The 16,454-nt window shown below is 44.7% G+C and overlaps 1 protein-coding gene across 1 annotated transcript in view; it reads left to right on the forward strand.

Moving 5' to 3' along the window:
* LOC119395595 (uncharacterized) overlaps positions 1 to 16,454 on the forward strand; it is a 319,487-nt gene that overhangs the window by 8,163 nt on the left and 294,870 nt on the right. Inside the window, exon 3 of the mRNA XM_037662574.2 lies at positions 11,429 to 11,682. Within this exon, the coding sequence (XP_037518502.1) occupies positions 11,429 to 11,682 (254 nt within the window). The remainder of the gene's footprint in view (positions 1 to 11,428; positions 11,683 to 16,454) is intronic.

The following is a 16,454-nucleotide window of genomic DNA, read 5'->3' on the forward strand; positions in this document are numbered from 1 at the left end:
ATTGGTAGGGCGTGCTTACTAAAAACCATGCACATACAGTTGCAATTTTAACTGTTATCAATCGGGCCAGCTGCAAGGACAACGCTACGCTAACAGACAGCTTCACGCATCAAAACACAGCAGATGTTCCCCGACACAGCGCATGGCTGGCTTAGATGCGTAGATTAAAATTTATTACTACCGTCAAATATAGCAAGCATCTCAAGATCTGGTAACGTTCGTTTCATTCCATCATGGCGGAACCCATGCAGTTATAGGTTTCAATGCATGGGCCCTATGGGGAGCTTTCCTCTAGAGATAGGGTCATTCCAAGTGAAACGTCCCAGCCCGAAATTCGACTACCAGCGATTCTACTGAAAAATATTGAGCTGGAAGGTGACTGTGTGAGAGTGACATTAGTGAAGTATTTTCGTTCAAAAAAATTCTGTGGTCACGTGACCGCCCTTTGAATGTTCCGGTGAGGAGGAAAAGTTAGGTTGGAATAAATATTGCATAATTAACCTTGAAACTAGGTACAATGGCACATCGTGTTTTAAACATTCTATTGTAATTTTTCTTTCACTTGACGTCACAAGTAAAACCATATATTAATTTTCCGGCTTAAATAGGCTTAGCAAATAAGCAAGAAAACTAGTTGATTCAGACAATTTTTTGTAAAAACGGCATCAATGTTTGAGCCGGAAAAATTTTTTAGCTCCTTTACTAGTGGACATAGTTCCGCTAAAAATATTTTCAACATATGTAAACAAACGTTTATTGAAAAAAATGCCTGCAAAGTTGACAAAAAATTACTTTTTCTGGATATTCACTCGTAAATTAAGCATCAAGGCCCTCATGATAAAAATACATGAGAGGGTTCAACGTCTTCCAACGTCTTCTCTTGCGATGTGGAAGTTTTTATTCGTGTAAACTTTGCTGAAAGTGAAAAAATAATTTTTGATGTCCACAACCAATGCCTCCATTGTGGAATGCGTGCTTACTCTCGGCAACTTTTCGGGCTTGGATGAGGACTCTGGCAGTGTGACTTTGCATCAGTGTACAGTGCAGACCACTTATAACGTAACCGCATATAGTGCAGGACCGGTTATAATGCGGTCTTTTTCGACTCCCGTTTACCCTCCCATAGAACCGCATGTATACGCATACCGCTTATTGTGCAGTCCCCCAAGATGAAATACCGTTTATAATGCGGTTGCGGGAAAATATTCCTGACAAACGCGGCAGCGGGTGCGGTTCTCAAAGGAGGTACGCCGCTGGGGAGGGAGCGACGAGGTCGTTACGAAGGGCGAGGGCACGCACAGTGAACGAACGAGGGGCGGAGGGAGGAAAAAGACCGCGGCAGCGCTGTGCGGGCTCGCCGAGTGGGAAAGGATGGCGGTTGCCTAGGCGACGGAGTAGCCTTTGCACCGGCGGCGGCAAGGCTCCGCGGCAGCTTGCCGGCAGCGCGTTCCGCGTGGAATGCGTGGAACGTACGATCGCGTCCTCATCAAGTGCGCTTTAAAGTAAGTTTCCTGTCGGGAAAAGCGTCGTTGTTATCACACTTGCTACAGATATCGCGTTTGCTACCTCGTCCGCAAATTGAAAAGCTTTGCGGCTTCATGACGCGAGCTTTCGCCTTTTCTGCCAGTGCGCGGACTTAAACGAGCTTGGCGGGCTTTTGTCGCCGTTGGTCTCCCGGCCGCGAACACAAACTTCGTATCACGCGCGCTGTTCTTGGGTTAGTGCTTGAGTGCGATCTTTTCGACGTCCGACCTTCATGTTGTCTTGGACAAACTTCCCGCGACAACATGCTGAACCGCAGGCTAGGCCTAATCAGCGTTGGTTGCTTTTCGGTAGCGGTCGCGGGCGATAAAAGTTGCGGTTTGGTGCGGAATCAACAAAACTTTTTGCGATGGCTGCACTTGAAGGGAAGGAAATCATATCGTTAATGAAAACGAGGGCATGGTTGGCACAAGCGACTCTCGAATGGTGGTTCCGGATTCGATTGCAATGTCTTGGACATCGCGTGCGCGCCCACGAAATCGAACGATCGGTACCGCGCTCAGCACGTCAAATTTCGGTCGTGATTCGACATGGTTTCTGTGTAATGCGCATACCTCGAGGTGGCCTGAAACGTAGTCGGCGAATTTCCGCGATGGCACTTTGTTTTGTTTGCTTTTTCCCCCGTGTTCATTTCGTTGGCAATGCGGGTCTTTGGAGGTTAATTTTTGAGCATGCATTCGGAGATTTAAGTGGTTGTAAGCGCCCCAAATCGCATATGTCGATTATCGGACACGCGAGGCTACATGCTCAACACGTTTTGCGCAAGTGCAGCCTTTGAAAAGGTTGTTTTGGTTATAGTGCGGTACCGCTTATAGTGCGGATATTCGCGACTCCGGCGACTTACGTTATAAGCGGTCTATACTGTATATATATCGGAACCAGCTTACTTTTGTCCTTTCGTAACAGCCTTTCTTGGCACTATACACTCTAAGAAAAAATCTAGTATTTGGGGAGTATTTCTGCCGCGTAACTATAATCGTCATCCATCTCACGTACATTCCTCGCGTTATCTCCGCGGTCGCGGCACTTCCCGGTCACGAACGGCGCACGCGTTATCAGCGTGACATAGCATTCTCGATGGGAAAGTGACGAGAGCCGTGTTTTCAAGAAAGGAATCGTGAGCAAGCAAGATGACGATTGTTGTTGCTTGGCAGAAATGCTCCCCAAATACTCGATTTTTTCTTAGACTGTAGATGAAGTCCAGCAGACGAGCACAGCATGGACATACGTGTAAGCGTTTGGCTGTGGTATTTATTGGCTGACTCTGCTTCATTTTATGCCACACGTGTGCGTGGATCACATGGTTCCTTGCTCTCGGGTGTTTCCAGTTAGCACAAGAACAGCGCTTCATGGTTTACCAACACTTACAAAACGAAGCTGTGGCTTCCAAAATGTAAATTTTTTGTCATTGAGGTTTTTTGCGTCCCTATGTGTCGTCCTTTGTTTGCATTTTCGACACCTTAATCGTTAATGTCAAAGTAGGCTGTCTAGTAATTCACACCAGCTGTCTCACTTGAATTCCATGATTGTTAGAGAATGATGTAATCCAGGCACGAAATGTTGAAAGAACAGACGGTTTGAAATGGTGCAGGTCGATTCCACGAAAGATAAAAAAAAGGTGTATACTTGATTTTTCCGATTTTCCTGATAATATTGTATGTTGTGCACATATAAATGCACAGCAGGAAATCGCAGTTCGTTTTCAAATAAAAAATTTTTTCAACACAAGAAAATTCAACAAGTGTCGCCGGTTGCCGACGACCATTTTACGAAGAGTGCGTTTTCGTAAATTCGGAACCGTGCTGGCAGCTGCTGAAGCTATATATTACAAATACCTTTCTTTTTAGCGGAAGTAGAAGTAAAGAGGAAATAGCTCTTGTCATTTTGTGGAATTCTGAGCAAATTATGTATTTTTAAAAATTCACGAAAAACGCTGCGTTTTTGAAAATCAGTCAAATTTGGGACGCTATGGCTACTTCTGTGAACATCTTAGCTTGTTCATATGTGCAGTATGAATAGACCTGTATGTGAATAATGAACCTCTGTATTTGTATTTCTCTAATAATTTCCGAAGTAATAAATTTTCATGCTCGAAACACCAAAAAGACAAAAGTGCTCCTCGATTCAAAAATCTATAATAAAAAAACCCCAATCTCAATTTTGTTCAAAGTCACCCAAAATGTTCTCAAAGGACTGCAGAATGACATTATGAAAAAACATGTTGCATCATTTTTATTAGAACAAAAGCAGAAAATGTCATGCATTGTGTTTCCAGAGCGTGGTGGCTACTGCGTAAAGGACATCTCTAGTAACATGAAAATACAGTAACATGTCCTTTAAATGCGAAGCATTTCTTTGGGAACCTTTGGCACTTTGAGCGTTTCTGTCTACGTATCTATCTATAATAATGTATCTGTCTGTCTGTCTGTCTAATCGATCGATCGATCCAGCCAGCCACCTACGTGTGGGTGGTCTCATGATCGCCTCCTTAACTTGGTGTAGACCAAAATTGGCATGGGAGGGTAAGAGGATTTCATGAATATGACCGTCGGGTCATGACATGAATAACGTGAGAATCCTGACGAGTAAGTCGTCAAAACCTTTCCCTCAGACACGTGTGGCACATACCCGTTTGCCACGGGCCGCGGTGTACGGGTATGCGCCACAGGTGATTGACAGTTTATATCTGCCCAGGAACGCCGAGAACACACATTGGTAACTTAAATGCGAGAGCGTTAAGAAAAACCGACATCGGCAGCGTTGACCCGACAAATGGAAAGATTTAAAATGAGGATCCCAGCAGGAATCGAACCCAGGCATTTTGCGTGGCAATCAGGTATTCTACCACAGAGCCACGCCAGGTCTGTAAAGCGGTTCGGAAAAACAGCCTATACAGGCGTACTGTCTGTGCAACGTCAGTTGTTGTTATGGTACTGGCTATCTAATTTTGCAAGAAAGCAATGAACACCAGATGATACTCGTACGATGTGTACTCCTACAATACAGGCGTCATATCAGATTAATGTCTGTGGTTCCAGTGTTGGCTCCGCTTTTATAGCAGTGTAATCAACATTACATTTGTATTCCTATGATTCCGCGAGCTATATTGAGGCATTGCTCAACCCCAGAGGAATACATTAACGTAGGTTACATATGATATTCACGTCATCGCACCGTAAAATGCATCTAGTCCGTTATAACGACGCAGTGTCCTCTTCATTTCTTACGAGGCTGGGCGATGGCCTCATGCTGACCGAGGATGATGCCAGATTGATTGACAGCTGCTTTGTAGAATAGGCTACGTAGGCCGCATACGCCCAGGTAGTCTATGAATACGACAAACGCCATCTACTGATGTTGGTCTATGTAGCACTATCCAGGCCTACCAGCCTCAACGGCCTATAACTCACCATCGAGAAGGGTGACTTAAGGTTCCGCCATGTCGCCACATCTATCGACAGACATTTTGTCGAAGAAATGACCGAGGCATCCCCGTTTCCAACAGCTGTTTCTAACATCTTCACTACACATGGAACCCTCGTCACTGTGATCACGACCGGATCCAATAACAAGTCATGACCAGCTGCTGGTGCCCACTGACCACGGTGATGATGACCTTGTGCAAGAACTATCAAGAACCTCTTCCACGCATGCACACGTGTTCGTGAAACGTGCGTGTGTTCTCTATCATATGGAACAAGCATAAGCACTACATATCGTTTTACCGCTTCTGGTGTTCGTGATACCCATGTTGCCGTTGGCAGCGTTACCGAACTGTAAACAACTGGTTATATAACACATATGCAGCGCCTCAACATATATGCGTGCGTGTAAAATTCGTACATATCTTTAGCGTCGTTTTAAAAAAATTATGCCACACTCAGTAAAAAAAATTATGCCACAGTCACCTTCCCGCCGCATGCTTCGCATAGCATCGACTCCCACGGCACGCAGGATCTGCCGAATTTTGTTCTTCTCTGAGCTTCGCTAAACAACAGTAATGATCTGTTGTTGGAAACTGGGAACTGTTTTATAAAGAAAAAGATCGTTCCAATTAAATGCATTTGTGACACCACTTATATTCCTCGTCGACGGGCGGTGCGGACATTTTCATTCCTCTGGATAATTTTTTTTGAGTAAATGCACTTATATAAAAGCAACAAAGTTAAACGTGAAATTTGTGTAGCTGAGTCGATCATGCATTGTAAGAATATGAGAAATCGCAAATGGCGACAGTGGTGAACGGCGAGTACCGCAGTGCAACCTAAGCACAGCAGCCACACATGGTTTGCCAGGCTTTGTCGCTCTGCACGAGAAAATGCGAGGGTGTCGATTGCGTTGGTTACATGATACATTTTTCACCGCTCGTCGCTCTCCCGCCCGGTCTCTGGATCCGCACCGTGTGGATCGTGTGGCGGATTGAGTGGCCCGCACTACACGCCTTCATGTAAACGGAGTAGCATGCGTTAGGCGGACAGGTGCAAAGGGCGGCGCGATAGACACCTGCCTGAGCAGACAACCGCAGCGAGCATGGCTGTGCCAGTCAGCCAAACACTACCTGAGATAGAAGTTAAGCATCCAAATTATGCTTCACTTTGGTGTGATCACTGTCCTACGCTCTGAAGGTGGCTATGGGTAGGCGTTATAGCCATGACCAAGTTTTTTGTGCGGACTACCTCAAGGTGCACAACAAGAAAATTCCGCTGCAGCGGAATTTTCGTACTGTAGAAAATATCGGATCGAGTCTTTTGCGGAGGGTCATGAAGTAGGATGCGCGCTCAATTCAAGAGGCAGACCAGATCGGCCAGCACTGCTTCAAGAGATACAAGGATATGCAAAGCAAAGCAGATGCAATGCAAACAAAACGTGTTTCGTACATGGTCAGAACTGCTGCCACCAATCATTGCGTAATCGATTCTTTTTAAACTCTGCATTGATCACATAAGGTTTGACAACGTACACATTTGGGCCAACAAAAACCACACGTCTTGGCGACCGCTCTCCAGAACTTCATTTCCATTCATGAAGAGACCTTGGCTTTTATACCAGTCTCTCAATTCTGGCGCACCACATCATCATAAGAGACGCATGGAGGGAATGCGTTCTTTAGCACTCAAGATATGAATTATACTCAACTGAAATAGATGAAAGAAAAGGAGGCTACAACTGAAAGTGCCTACTGTGGACTGAGGGATGTCTAACACTGGCGTGAAGTCGCAAACCACTCAAATGCATTTAATTGGAACGATCTTTTTCTTTACCAAACAGTTCCCACTTTCCGACAATAGATCATTACTGTTGTTTAGCGAAGCTCAGAGAAGAAAAAAGACGTGTTAATGTATTTTCTTGTTACTAGAGATGTCCTGTACGCAGTAGCCACCACGCTCTGGAAACACAATGTTTGACATTTTCTGCTTTTGTTCCAATAAAATGATGCAACATGCTTTTTCATAATATCATTTTGCAGTCCTTTGAAAACATTTTGGGCGACTTTGAACAAAATTGATTGGGTTTTTTTTTTATTATAGACTTTTGAATCGAGGAGCACATTTGTCTTTTTGGTGTTTCGAACATGAAAATTTACTACTTTGAAAATTATTAGAGAAATACAAATGCAGAGGTTCATTATTCACATAAAGGCCTATTCATACTGCAAATGTGAACAAGTTAAGATGTTCACAGGAGTAGCCATAGCTTCCCAAATTTGACTGATTTTCAAAAATGCAGCGTGTTTCGTGAATTTTTGAAAATGCATAATTTGCTCAAAATTAAATTATATGAGCTATTTCCTCTTTACTTCTACTTCTGCTAAAAAGAAAGGTATTTGTAATATATAACTTCAGTAGCTGCCCGCATGGTTGCGAATTTACGAAAACGCACTCTTCGTAAATTGGTCGTCATCAACCGGTGACGCTTGCAGAATTTTCCTGTGTTGAAAAAATTTTTTATTTGAAAACGAACTGCGATTTCCTGCTGTGCAGTCATATGTGCACAACGTACAAAATTATCAGGAAAATCGGAAACATCAAGTATACACCGTTTTTTGATCTTTCGTGGAATTGACCTGCAGTTGTTAGCTCCCTTTGACAGCAATCGCCATGGCGAATCACTGAGCGAACTGGGTTCTCTTTTCTTTAATTGTTGTATGTGGCACCCAAGTTACTGTAAGGCCGTTTACATCTCTTTTGGTGCAGACAAACAAATGCTGTGGTGTCTGACCACCATGTGGCCTCCGTACACTTGCTCTTGCTGCCAGACATTTAATTGGGCGGCCAACACCGTCGCATGTGCTTTTGCCATGTGAAGTGGCAAAGAAGTTCCACTCTGCTGGTGGTCCTTCTCGTGGTAACAAAGGTTAAAAAATATGCGGGCAGTTCGCACTAAGTCGCGTAAAGCTTGGCACAGCGAAGCACAGACCCTTCAACGCTCATACTCCCCGACACCTCTAGCTTCGAGATGGGCCGCTTCCTCCTCGGGAGCCAGGCTCTGCACTAGTGGTCGCGGGCGATGTCTCCGTCGGTGGGCGTGGCTTGACCAGGCGGTGCGGCACGTGGTCGCTAAACGACACGATGCTTTCTCTCTCTGTTCTCTCTCGTTTTCTTTCTGCATTTATATTTCGCTCTTTCTGTGCTCCCTCCTCCTCATGCTCACGTCCCTTTCCCACCACCTTGCTACCTTATACTATGAAAGGCAGGGGTGAGACAGCCGCGCATATTGCGCATTTTTGATACGATTCCGTTTTCCTGTGCCAAGCTGCTCCAAAAGCATAAAAATTGCAAAAATTCGCCGAAATGGCCTTACAAGCAAGAACTTTCAAGCCCGCGTCAGTTTCAGCGTGGGAAAATGTAACATTAGAAGCAGCGCCAGGGATACGCTCGCAGAACACGTTAACGTGCCCAAGCGTGTCCTTCTATGCACCTTTGTAATGGAGGCTTCCATAGTGCTGTGATAATCGCCTCTGAGTGGTTGTAAATATATGTGACCCCCCCCCCCCCAAAAGGTGCTGCCGCTCCGCTAGCTTGCTGCTTCTCGGTAGGCTGAGTGTTCTGGCACTACTGTAAACTGTCGCGTAGTGAAAACTATCGAGTGGCATACGTAGCGCGTAGTGGGGTTGTTCACTCTCAGTTTCTTTATTGTGCATAGCTTGTACCTCTGATAGCTACGGTTTTGCTGTCGATGCTGCTGTGTGTGTTCTCCCGCAATGAGCAAAGGTGACTATTTTTCGTGTGGATAGAGCGAATATTTCCGGCTGCATGCGTTAACCTCGTTAAAACATACTTGCCATGAACGCGGCATAACTCCACATTAAGGGGAGACGCGGGTCTTTTTTTTATTTCTTTTATTATCTGGGTGAGCTGAATGACATTTAACAAACTTATCCAATTTTTTCTGCAGATTCCAAATCTCTAATCAGATTTTTAGTAGCTGCATTAGTACAAAAGATGTGCAATCTCTAAAAACATATTTCTTACGGGAATTTTTGGCAACTTTGCTTTGTCAAACACAGAAACAAAGTATGTGGCAAGACCGCCAGAGAACTGGTCTAGCCGGTGATGCTAATCCGATTGCCATCAACAAACTTTGAATGCAAAATAAATAGAAGTAAATGTGATTGAAATTTTTTTGCTGCATACTATGTTTGATTATAGAGAATTATAATTTCGTGAACAACATTATAAGAAAATAAATAGCATCACCGGCTAGACCAGCTTCCTGGCAATCTTGCCACATACTTTGTTTTTGTGTTTGACAAAGCAAAGTTGCCAAAAATCCCCGTAAGAAATATGCTTAAATATGTGTTAGAAATTGCATATCTTTTGTTCTAATGCAGCTATTAAAAATCTGCTTAGATATTTTGAATCTGTGGAAAAAGCTGAATAAGTGTTCTAAATTTCATGTCATTCACCCAACTTTTAAAAAACCACTTTTTAAGACCCACATCTCCCCTTAAACGGTAGTAGGCACTAACCACCAAGTTCAAATTTGCATCTCCTGGCTTGCGCCGCCGCCGCCAAGGAGAAAATAAATGCAGTGCAGCTGTAAATAGTGCCTCAAGTGCGCACGACTAAGCCTTTTTTTGTTTGTTCGTTTGCCGCAGCGCTGATTCGGGCTCTCTCGTACGACCGTCCTATAGCACCTGGTGGCGACATCAAGGAGCGTTTCGAAACTATTACGCTTACAACGGCGCTACGCGTGCAGCACGGTACGCGCGCGCATTTGACGGCTTAGTGTCCGAGCGGTAAGGTTTCTCGGCACTCGCGACCCATTCTTGAAGGTGGTCCCGCACGAGGTGGCAGCGAACAGTAGTGCAGCGCGCTTTTGTTATTACCTATTAAAAGCGTGTGGTACACTTGATGCTACGCCACCCGCGCGGCCAAGCAGATAGCTGAAGGCGCTTTATTGTGATGGGGTGCTTATAGGCGTACGCAGGGTTCCTTCCCCTTCAGGGAGGGAGACGGTTCATCGCAGCGCTCCCAATCCCGATTAAGTCAAAGTATGGGCAGTATGTGGCAGACTTTGCGCTCCCTCCCCCCTCCCTTCCCCCCCATCCACGAAGAGGAACATTGACCTACAGGAAGCTCTGGGGAAGCTTGAAAAGCTAAAGAAGCAGACCAACAAAAAGTGAAAGCAGTAATCTGCTAAATGGTATTGCTTATCTAAAGCAAAGACCTACCGCTATGTAACTACAATTCTTGTGCAATCAGTTTTTTTTTATTATTTGAGAAGTGTGATGTTTTTTCCTTTTCCTATTTCCAAATTTAAAGTGAACCTAGTTGGAAAAACTCTTTTTATCTATTTCGTATGTTTTTACCAGGGTTATATAAATTGCGTGGTTTGTAAAAAGGTAGTGTAGTTCCTACCTGGCAATAATCTGTTAAAAAAATGTGTTCTCCAAAAGCTGTTTGAATGTTATGTGTTTTGATAAGCTGATTAAAATATGTTCCTCCAAGTTGCTACAAATTTGTTTTTTCAAGCTCCAAAAATGCTGCTCCCAAACAAGGTTCTCCTGCTCCTAAATTGAAATTTTGCTGCTCCCAAAACTGCTCCCAAATCGATTTCAGCTGTCTCACCCCTGAAAAGGCTATGCTATGGTCTGCTAGTGTGCCTGGATAGCCGAATGGCTAGGACGCTCGCCTTCATATCGACGGTACTTTTTTTTCGGCAAGAAAGTCTCTTTCTTTCCGTCTCTCTGTTTGTTTCTCTCTCTCACCCATCGGGGTTATTGCAGGCCATGCCGTAGCAGTGAGTAGTGGAGTTTGAACAAATTCTGGGGCACATACCTGTTCATGGCGATGATAGAGCTTAGCTGTTCAAAGCCCTTTAGGGACCTGGCTTGTTGCCCATCCACCGTCTCATGTCGCATGGTCAGGCAGCAGTCAATACAGGCCTAAAACAACGCTAACAATGCTGAAAATGTCTAAAAGAATATATACTACAGAAATAACCAAGAATTGATCGCAACAATTTACCTAAAGTCGTGGAAAACGCTTCTGTTTGCCAGCGCCTACCAGTGGCATTGGTTGTGGACATCAAAAATTATTTTTTCGCTTTAAACAAAATTTACACGATTAAAAATTTCCACATCACAAAAGAAGACGTTAGAGCATATAATGAACCCTCTCATATATTTTATCGCGAGAGCCTTGATGCGTAATTTACGAGTGAATCTCCCCAAAAAGTAATTTTTTGTCACGTTTTCTTTCATTTTCTTTCTATGCATTTTCTTGCTTATCAGATGTCTTTGCACGGTAAGAGTGGTGTTTTCGGTATTGGGAAATGGTAAATCATTTTTCTCTTTAGTTAAGCGTGCATGCTGAGCAACACTTGATTGTTGTTGCTTCACTCCTGCTGCACTGTTTTGATCACTTGTCACTTTTTCTTGCAGGGCCGATGACTTCAACGACCCGTACCACCTGGAGGGCACATCGACGTTGAACACAATCGATGCCGTAGACCTGGGTGCCATTCCTGCAGACACCCCGAGCCGCAACTACTCGAGTGACCAGTACCGCATCAATGAGTGGTACCACCACTGGCTGCCAGACCTGACCAAACGCCAGGACTCCAAGACAACGTACACTATTCAGATCACCCATTTCAATGGCACCAACGAGACGTTTGTGTGGCACGGGCCGCCAGGTGAGTTCACTTGCAAGCACTAGATGATGCAGCCAGGTGAGCGAGGCTCAGTGACGAAGACGCACTGTCCTATGCTGGTTTCACTTGGTCTGCAGCAGGGATGGCCTTCTCAGGCTAAACGTCAAAGACCTGAGCAAACGTGCCATACTTGAAAAGGATGGTATGGGCCACATGTGCAAGCTGATTGTGTGAGAGGGTTGTGCCAGTACATAATGGAGTGCGTGCATGTATGGATAACTGTGGTGAAGAAGAAATCCTCTCCAGAAAGTCATCTCTAGCCAGAGGCCTTTCCTTCCTGGCTTATGCACTGCAAGTCAGACCAGTGCCTTGCAGCCGTGAGGGTGGGTGCTCTTATCTTAGTGCTTCTATGCGCTGTATGGTGAGTTGTGGAATGTTGTTAAAATGCTACTTGTTCTCAGCCATGGTCAGTCGAGCATGGTTTTGTCGAGCAGGTTGCAGTAGACCACAGCGCATCATATCTGATGCAGGGGACAAAGCTTGATGGTTAGGATTCATAATTTACACATGACAGGAACACAGCGATAACTCGTAACTGAATGGTTTATTTGCTATCGCACGTGTTATTTATGTAGTGACAACAGAACCAGAGAGAACATATATTGATACAGTACAAAACCCGCACGTGTCATCACTGTATAATTGCAGTAGAACACAACTGGCCATGTGAAAGCACCGACTCCAGAAGGTTGTTTTGTCTCTTTCGTATGCTTCAACGATTTCTCTTGCTTTGGGCCCCATTGAGGATGTTCATGTTTTCAAAGACTGCGATGCAAGCACACTTCTGGCTGTGCATTCCAAAATGGCCCCACAGAGCTTTTTTGATGTTGTACTAGAGTGTTGTTGATGCACTGGCCTGCTTTAACTTGGTACATGCATGGCAAAGGTATAGAACATACAACACCTTGATTGCAATCCACAAGCTATTCATGGTGCTTAAACTTTCCTGTTCGTGCCTATACTTCAAATTCAATATCTTCAAATTCGAATTTCCCAGGTTTGAAGTAATACGTTCTGGTGGGCTAGTTGGTTCATTGCTGTTAGATGTTCTTAAACTGCGCGAAATCACAAGGACACAAGCAAGAAAACACAGACAACAACACGAGGGCATGTTCTCTGTGTTTTCTTGCTTGTGTCCTTGGCATTTCACGCACGTCTACCAGGTTAGAAGTGTGCCTGGACAGCTACCATCGTCCAGTGCGTAAGCTAAATGCTACTCCTTCCATTTTGCTCGCTTATTTTCTCTTTCCGTCGTGTGGGGTTTTTTAAGCGCCACTGTAGTTGGCCACTGCAGTGCCCAACATGGTGTCAGTGCTGCTGCGCACAGTGACTTTGTCACCGTCCGGCTCATCCGTGCATAAAATTTTCAATACTGACAGCACCCACAAGCCAACTTTGGTTTGCCAGATTTCAGCAACGCAGGTAGCAAAAGTGCGTCAAACCGGCATGGAACGTGAAGAGGTACTCTCCAGCAAGTGCCCTCCCTGGATCGTTTCACTGCTGCGTCGTGCTTATCTCGGGGCAAAAAGTGCATCAGGCGATGGGTTTCTTGCAAATCATTGCGAAACATTTACTTGTCAGCCTCTTTTTGAATATAACTACACCGTTATGTTATTTAGGGAGAGTATACGGTTGGTCGGTCTTGTTAGGAAGTAGCAGTGCAAAGACAAAGCTAGCAAAACTTTGGTTGGTCGAACTTTGTCCGTGTGTTCCTTAGCACTGCCCCAAACAAGTTCGACAAAGACAAAGACTCGAGTGAAAGCCACGGGGGGCGGAGCTCTGTGGTACTGCGCCAAAGGGGTTCCCGATAAATTGGTTTCGGTCTTGGCATCACCGGTATGCATTTGCTACAGTTCATTTTTTCGTATGTGCTCCCTGGTTGAATGCGTTGAAGCACGATCAGCGAGCATGCAGGCGTTTCGTTCCCTATGCTTCATTTGTTCCTGACCACAATTAAGCCAGTGGTTTGAGAGGAGAACTCTGACTGACATTTTCAGTTATATTGTGGACAATACCGTCCAACTCTGTCGTCCAGAAATGATGTGAATATTTTCAGTGCTGCAGTTTTTAGCGCATGCACTGATATGTGAACTCTTCTGGAGCTGAAAAGTGTAGGCTTGTGCGAATATTCGAGCACTTCGAATATTCGAATGAATATTTGAATTTGCTTCGAAACGAATTTCAATTCTAGGAAATTTCGAAGTATATTCGAAATGAACGAACAGACGTGAAAACTGCATGTAACCCCCTGTAAAGCTGGTTTCACTGCAGTGGAGGTGTGCTGTACCGTGAACACACCTATCCAGGGGAAATCCGCACTGCCGCGAAGCCCCACTTCAAGGTTCAATCCCCACCCCTGCCTGCTCCGATCTTTTTGATGAACACCGTACAGGCGTGCTGTCATGTCCCACGATACTGCATGGCGCAGGCTATATACCTCTGGATAGCATTCGTACTGCACTCGCTAAGTTGCTTATTTACAGCATGAAGGCGTGTAAACTAGGCTTGTGCGAATAGTAAATTTTAGGTCCGAAGCGAATTCCAAGCGAATAGTGATTTCATAGAACAATTTCGAAGCGAATTCGAATAGTATATATCACATATTATAAAGAAAGATTAGTCTATTTGTCATGACCCAACTAAAGAGCGCCATATTTTAAATGTTGAAACAAGGCATATGCATATGTCATTCTTTTTGGTTCAAAGGGAAGTGGAAGCCACTTTGAATAGTAGCAGGATTTGACTTTCAGTAGAATGCAAGTGATAACCTGTAAAATATGTTACGTTTTAAAATTTACTATAGTTAGAGCATATAAGCCGGTATAACAAGCTTTTAAACTTTAAAAATGATGAATCGATGTGAAGGTAATACAGTAAAACTTCATTAATTCTAACTCGGTTATTTCGAAATCCCACATAATTAGAAGGATCTCCTTGGCCCTGTATTTTGCAATGTAAATTTGAGTGGATAATTTCAAGCGGCGGTCAGTACCAGCCCTGTTAATTCGAAAACTTTGGGTGCCATGTGCCAATTCTCGATTTAGCCGCAAATCCGCAGAAACGGTGGCCCTTAGGAGCCACAAGGCAACGCAATGTAGCGATTCTAATGAGTGACAAGTTGAGCACCCCAGCCTCGCTGCTGCCAGCGCAAAAAAAAAAAATCACAGCATATCCACGGAGTGAATGATGATGAGTGGGCGAAGCTGCGGAGGTTCATCGGTAAACCGTGAATCTTCCGTGAATTCTGCCCAGTACATCATCACCGACGTGAGATCGGGCGCGTTTATACTAAAGGTTCGATGAGTTATGACGACTTGCAGCTCACGTTAATTTTACATGTACGCTGTGAATTTTCATTGTTTAGAAAACCATTGCTTTAGAAAACATTGGCGTCTTTCGTTAAGCAGCTGGCGTCTTTTCGTTTTGCTTTAGAAACATCTGGCGTTCTTTCGTTTTGCTTTTAGAAAACATCTGGCGTCTGTCGTTGGTTTATTTCATCAATCAACGGCGTTTTGAACAAAATTTTTATTGTTTAATCACGCGCAGGAGAAATCTCACCAGGCACTACCTTGGAGGTAAACAATGGCTGCTAATGGGAATGAGAGACAGAAGAAGTCGGCTTTTAGCTAACACTTACACTTCTACTAACGTTTCCTACTGGAACATGCCAATGGCTGCTAATGGGGAATGAGAGACAGAAGAATTCGGCTTTTAGTTAACGCGCACGCTGCGAATTTTTTATTGTTCAACAACGCACAGGAAAAATCTCCCACCGGCACCACCTTGGAGGTCAAGATCTGGTACTAGCGTTACGACTGGTTACGCACTACGACTACGACAACTACGAGGGATGAACGGGTGCCGCTTTAAGGAGCTTCGCCCCTAAAAAAAAATCACAGCATATCCACGGGGTGAATGATGATGAGTGGGGCGAAGCTGCGGAGGGAATCATCGGTAAACCATGAAACTCTTCCGTGAAATTCGCCCAGTAGATCATATAAAGAGTGTGAAACACCGTGTATATATTAAACATCAAACTTTTATTGTACTGTTTACGTGGTTCCTTCATTATCACTGCTTTGTGATCGGTGAAATGCAGGGAAAGTGTCCGCTCCTGAGCGAAAGAGAAAGCACGCCAAGAGCGAGCGCCTTGTCTGCCTCCATCCGGCGACTCCAAGTGAAAGAGAAAGTGCGCCAAGAGCGAGCGCCTTTTTCACAGCATATCAAGAACGATCGCAGTCATACAATGAAAAGGCGCGCTAACACGTGTCATCTATGACATCATTCGTATTATACAGTGCCATCTCTCATCTTTAATCTTATATACAATTTTACTTATAGACACGACGCCATCTAGTGAGCAATTCATAAACTAGAGCTGGCTACATACATACTACAGAGGAGGGAACGACCCACACCCTAAGGAGCTTCGCCCTTAAGGTGGTGGTTCCACTCCAGTCTAGTTTCATTCTGAGCCACCAGAAGACGCCACCAAGTCACGTTTGGAAAAAAGAGAGGAAAATGCGCTCTCCGGCCGTCGCGACAGCGAAGAGCCTCTCCCTGCTGCAACTAATCCACTCTTTTCAGGGGCGCCGCTGCTCCTTTGAAAAGTTTCAGATGTGCTTGACGCCCCCCCCCCCCCCCCCAAAGAAAAAAAATGCACGGCCCAGAGAGCCTTCGTACTCTCATGCAACAGTCCAGAAAAGAGGTGCCTCTTTCTCCTGGTAGTATAACTATTTACGCGCCGCTGCCGC

This window comes from Rhipicephalus sanguineus, chromosome 6 (assembly GCF_013339695.2).
Source record: "Rhipicephalus sanguineus isolate Rsan-2018 chromosome 6, BIME_Rsan_1.4, whole genome shotgun sequence".
In the NCBI taxonomy this organism is placed as follows: domain Eukaryota; kingdom Metazoa; phylum Arthropoda; class Arachnida; order Ixodida; family Ixodidae; genus Rhipicephalus; species Rhipicephalus sanguineus.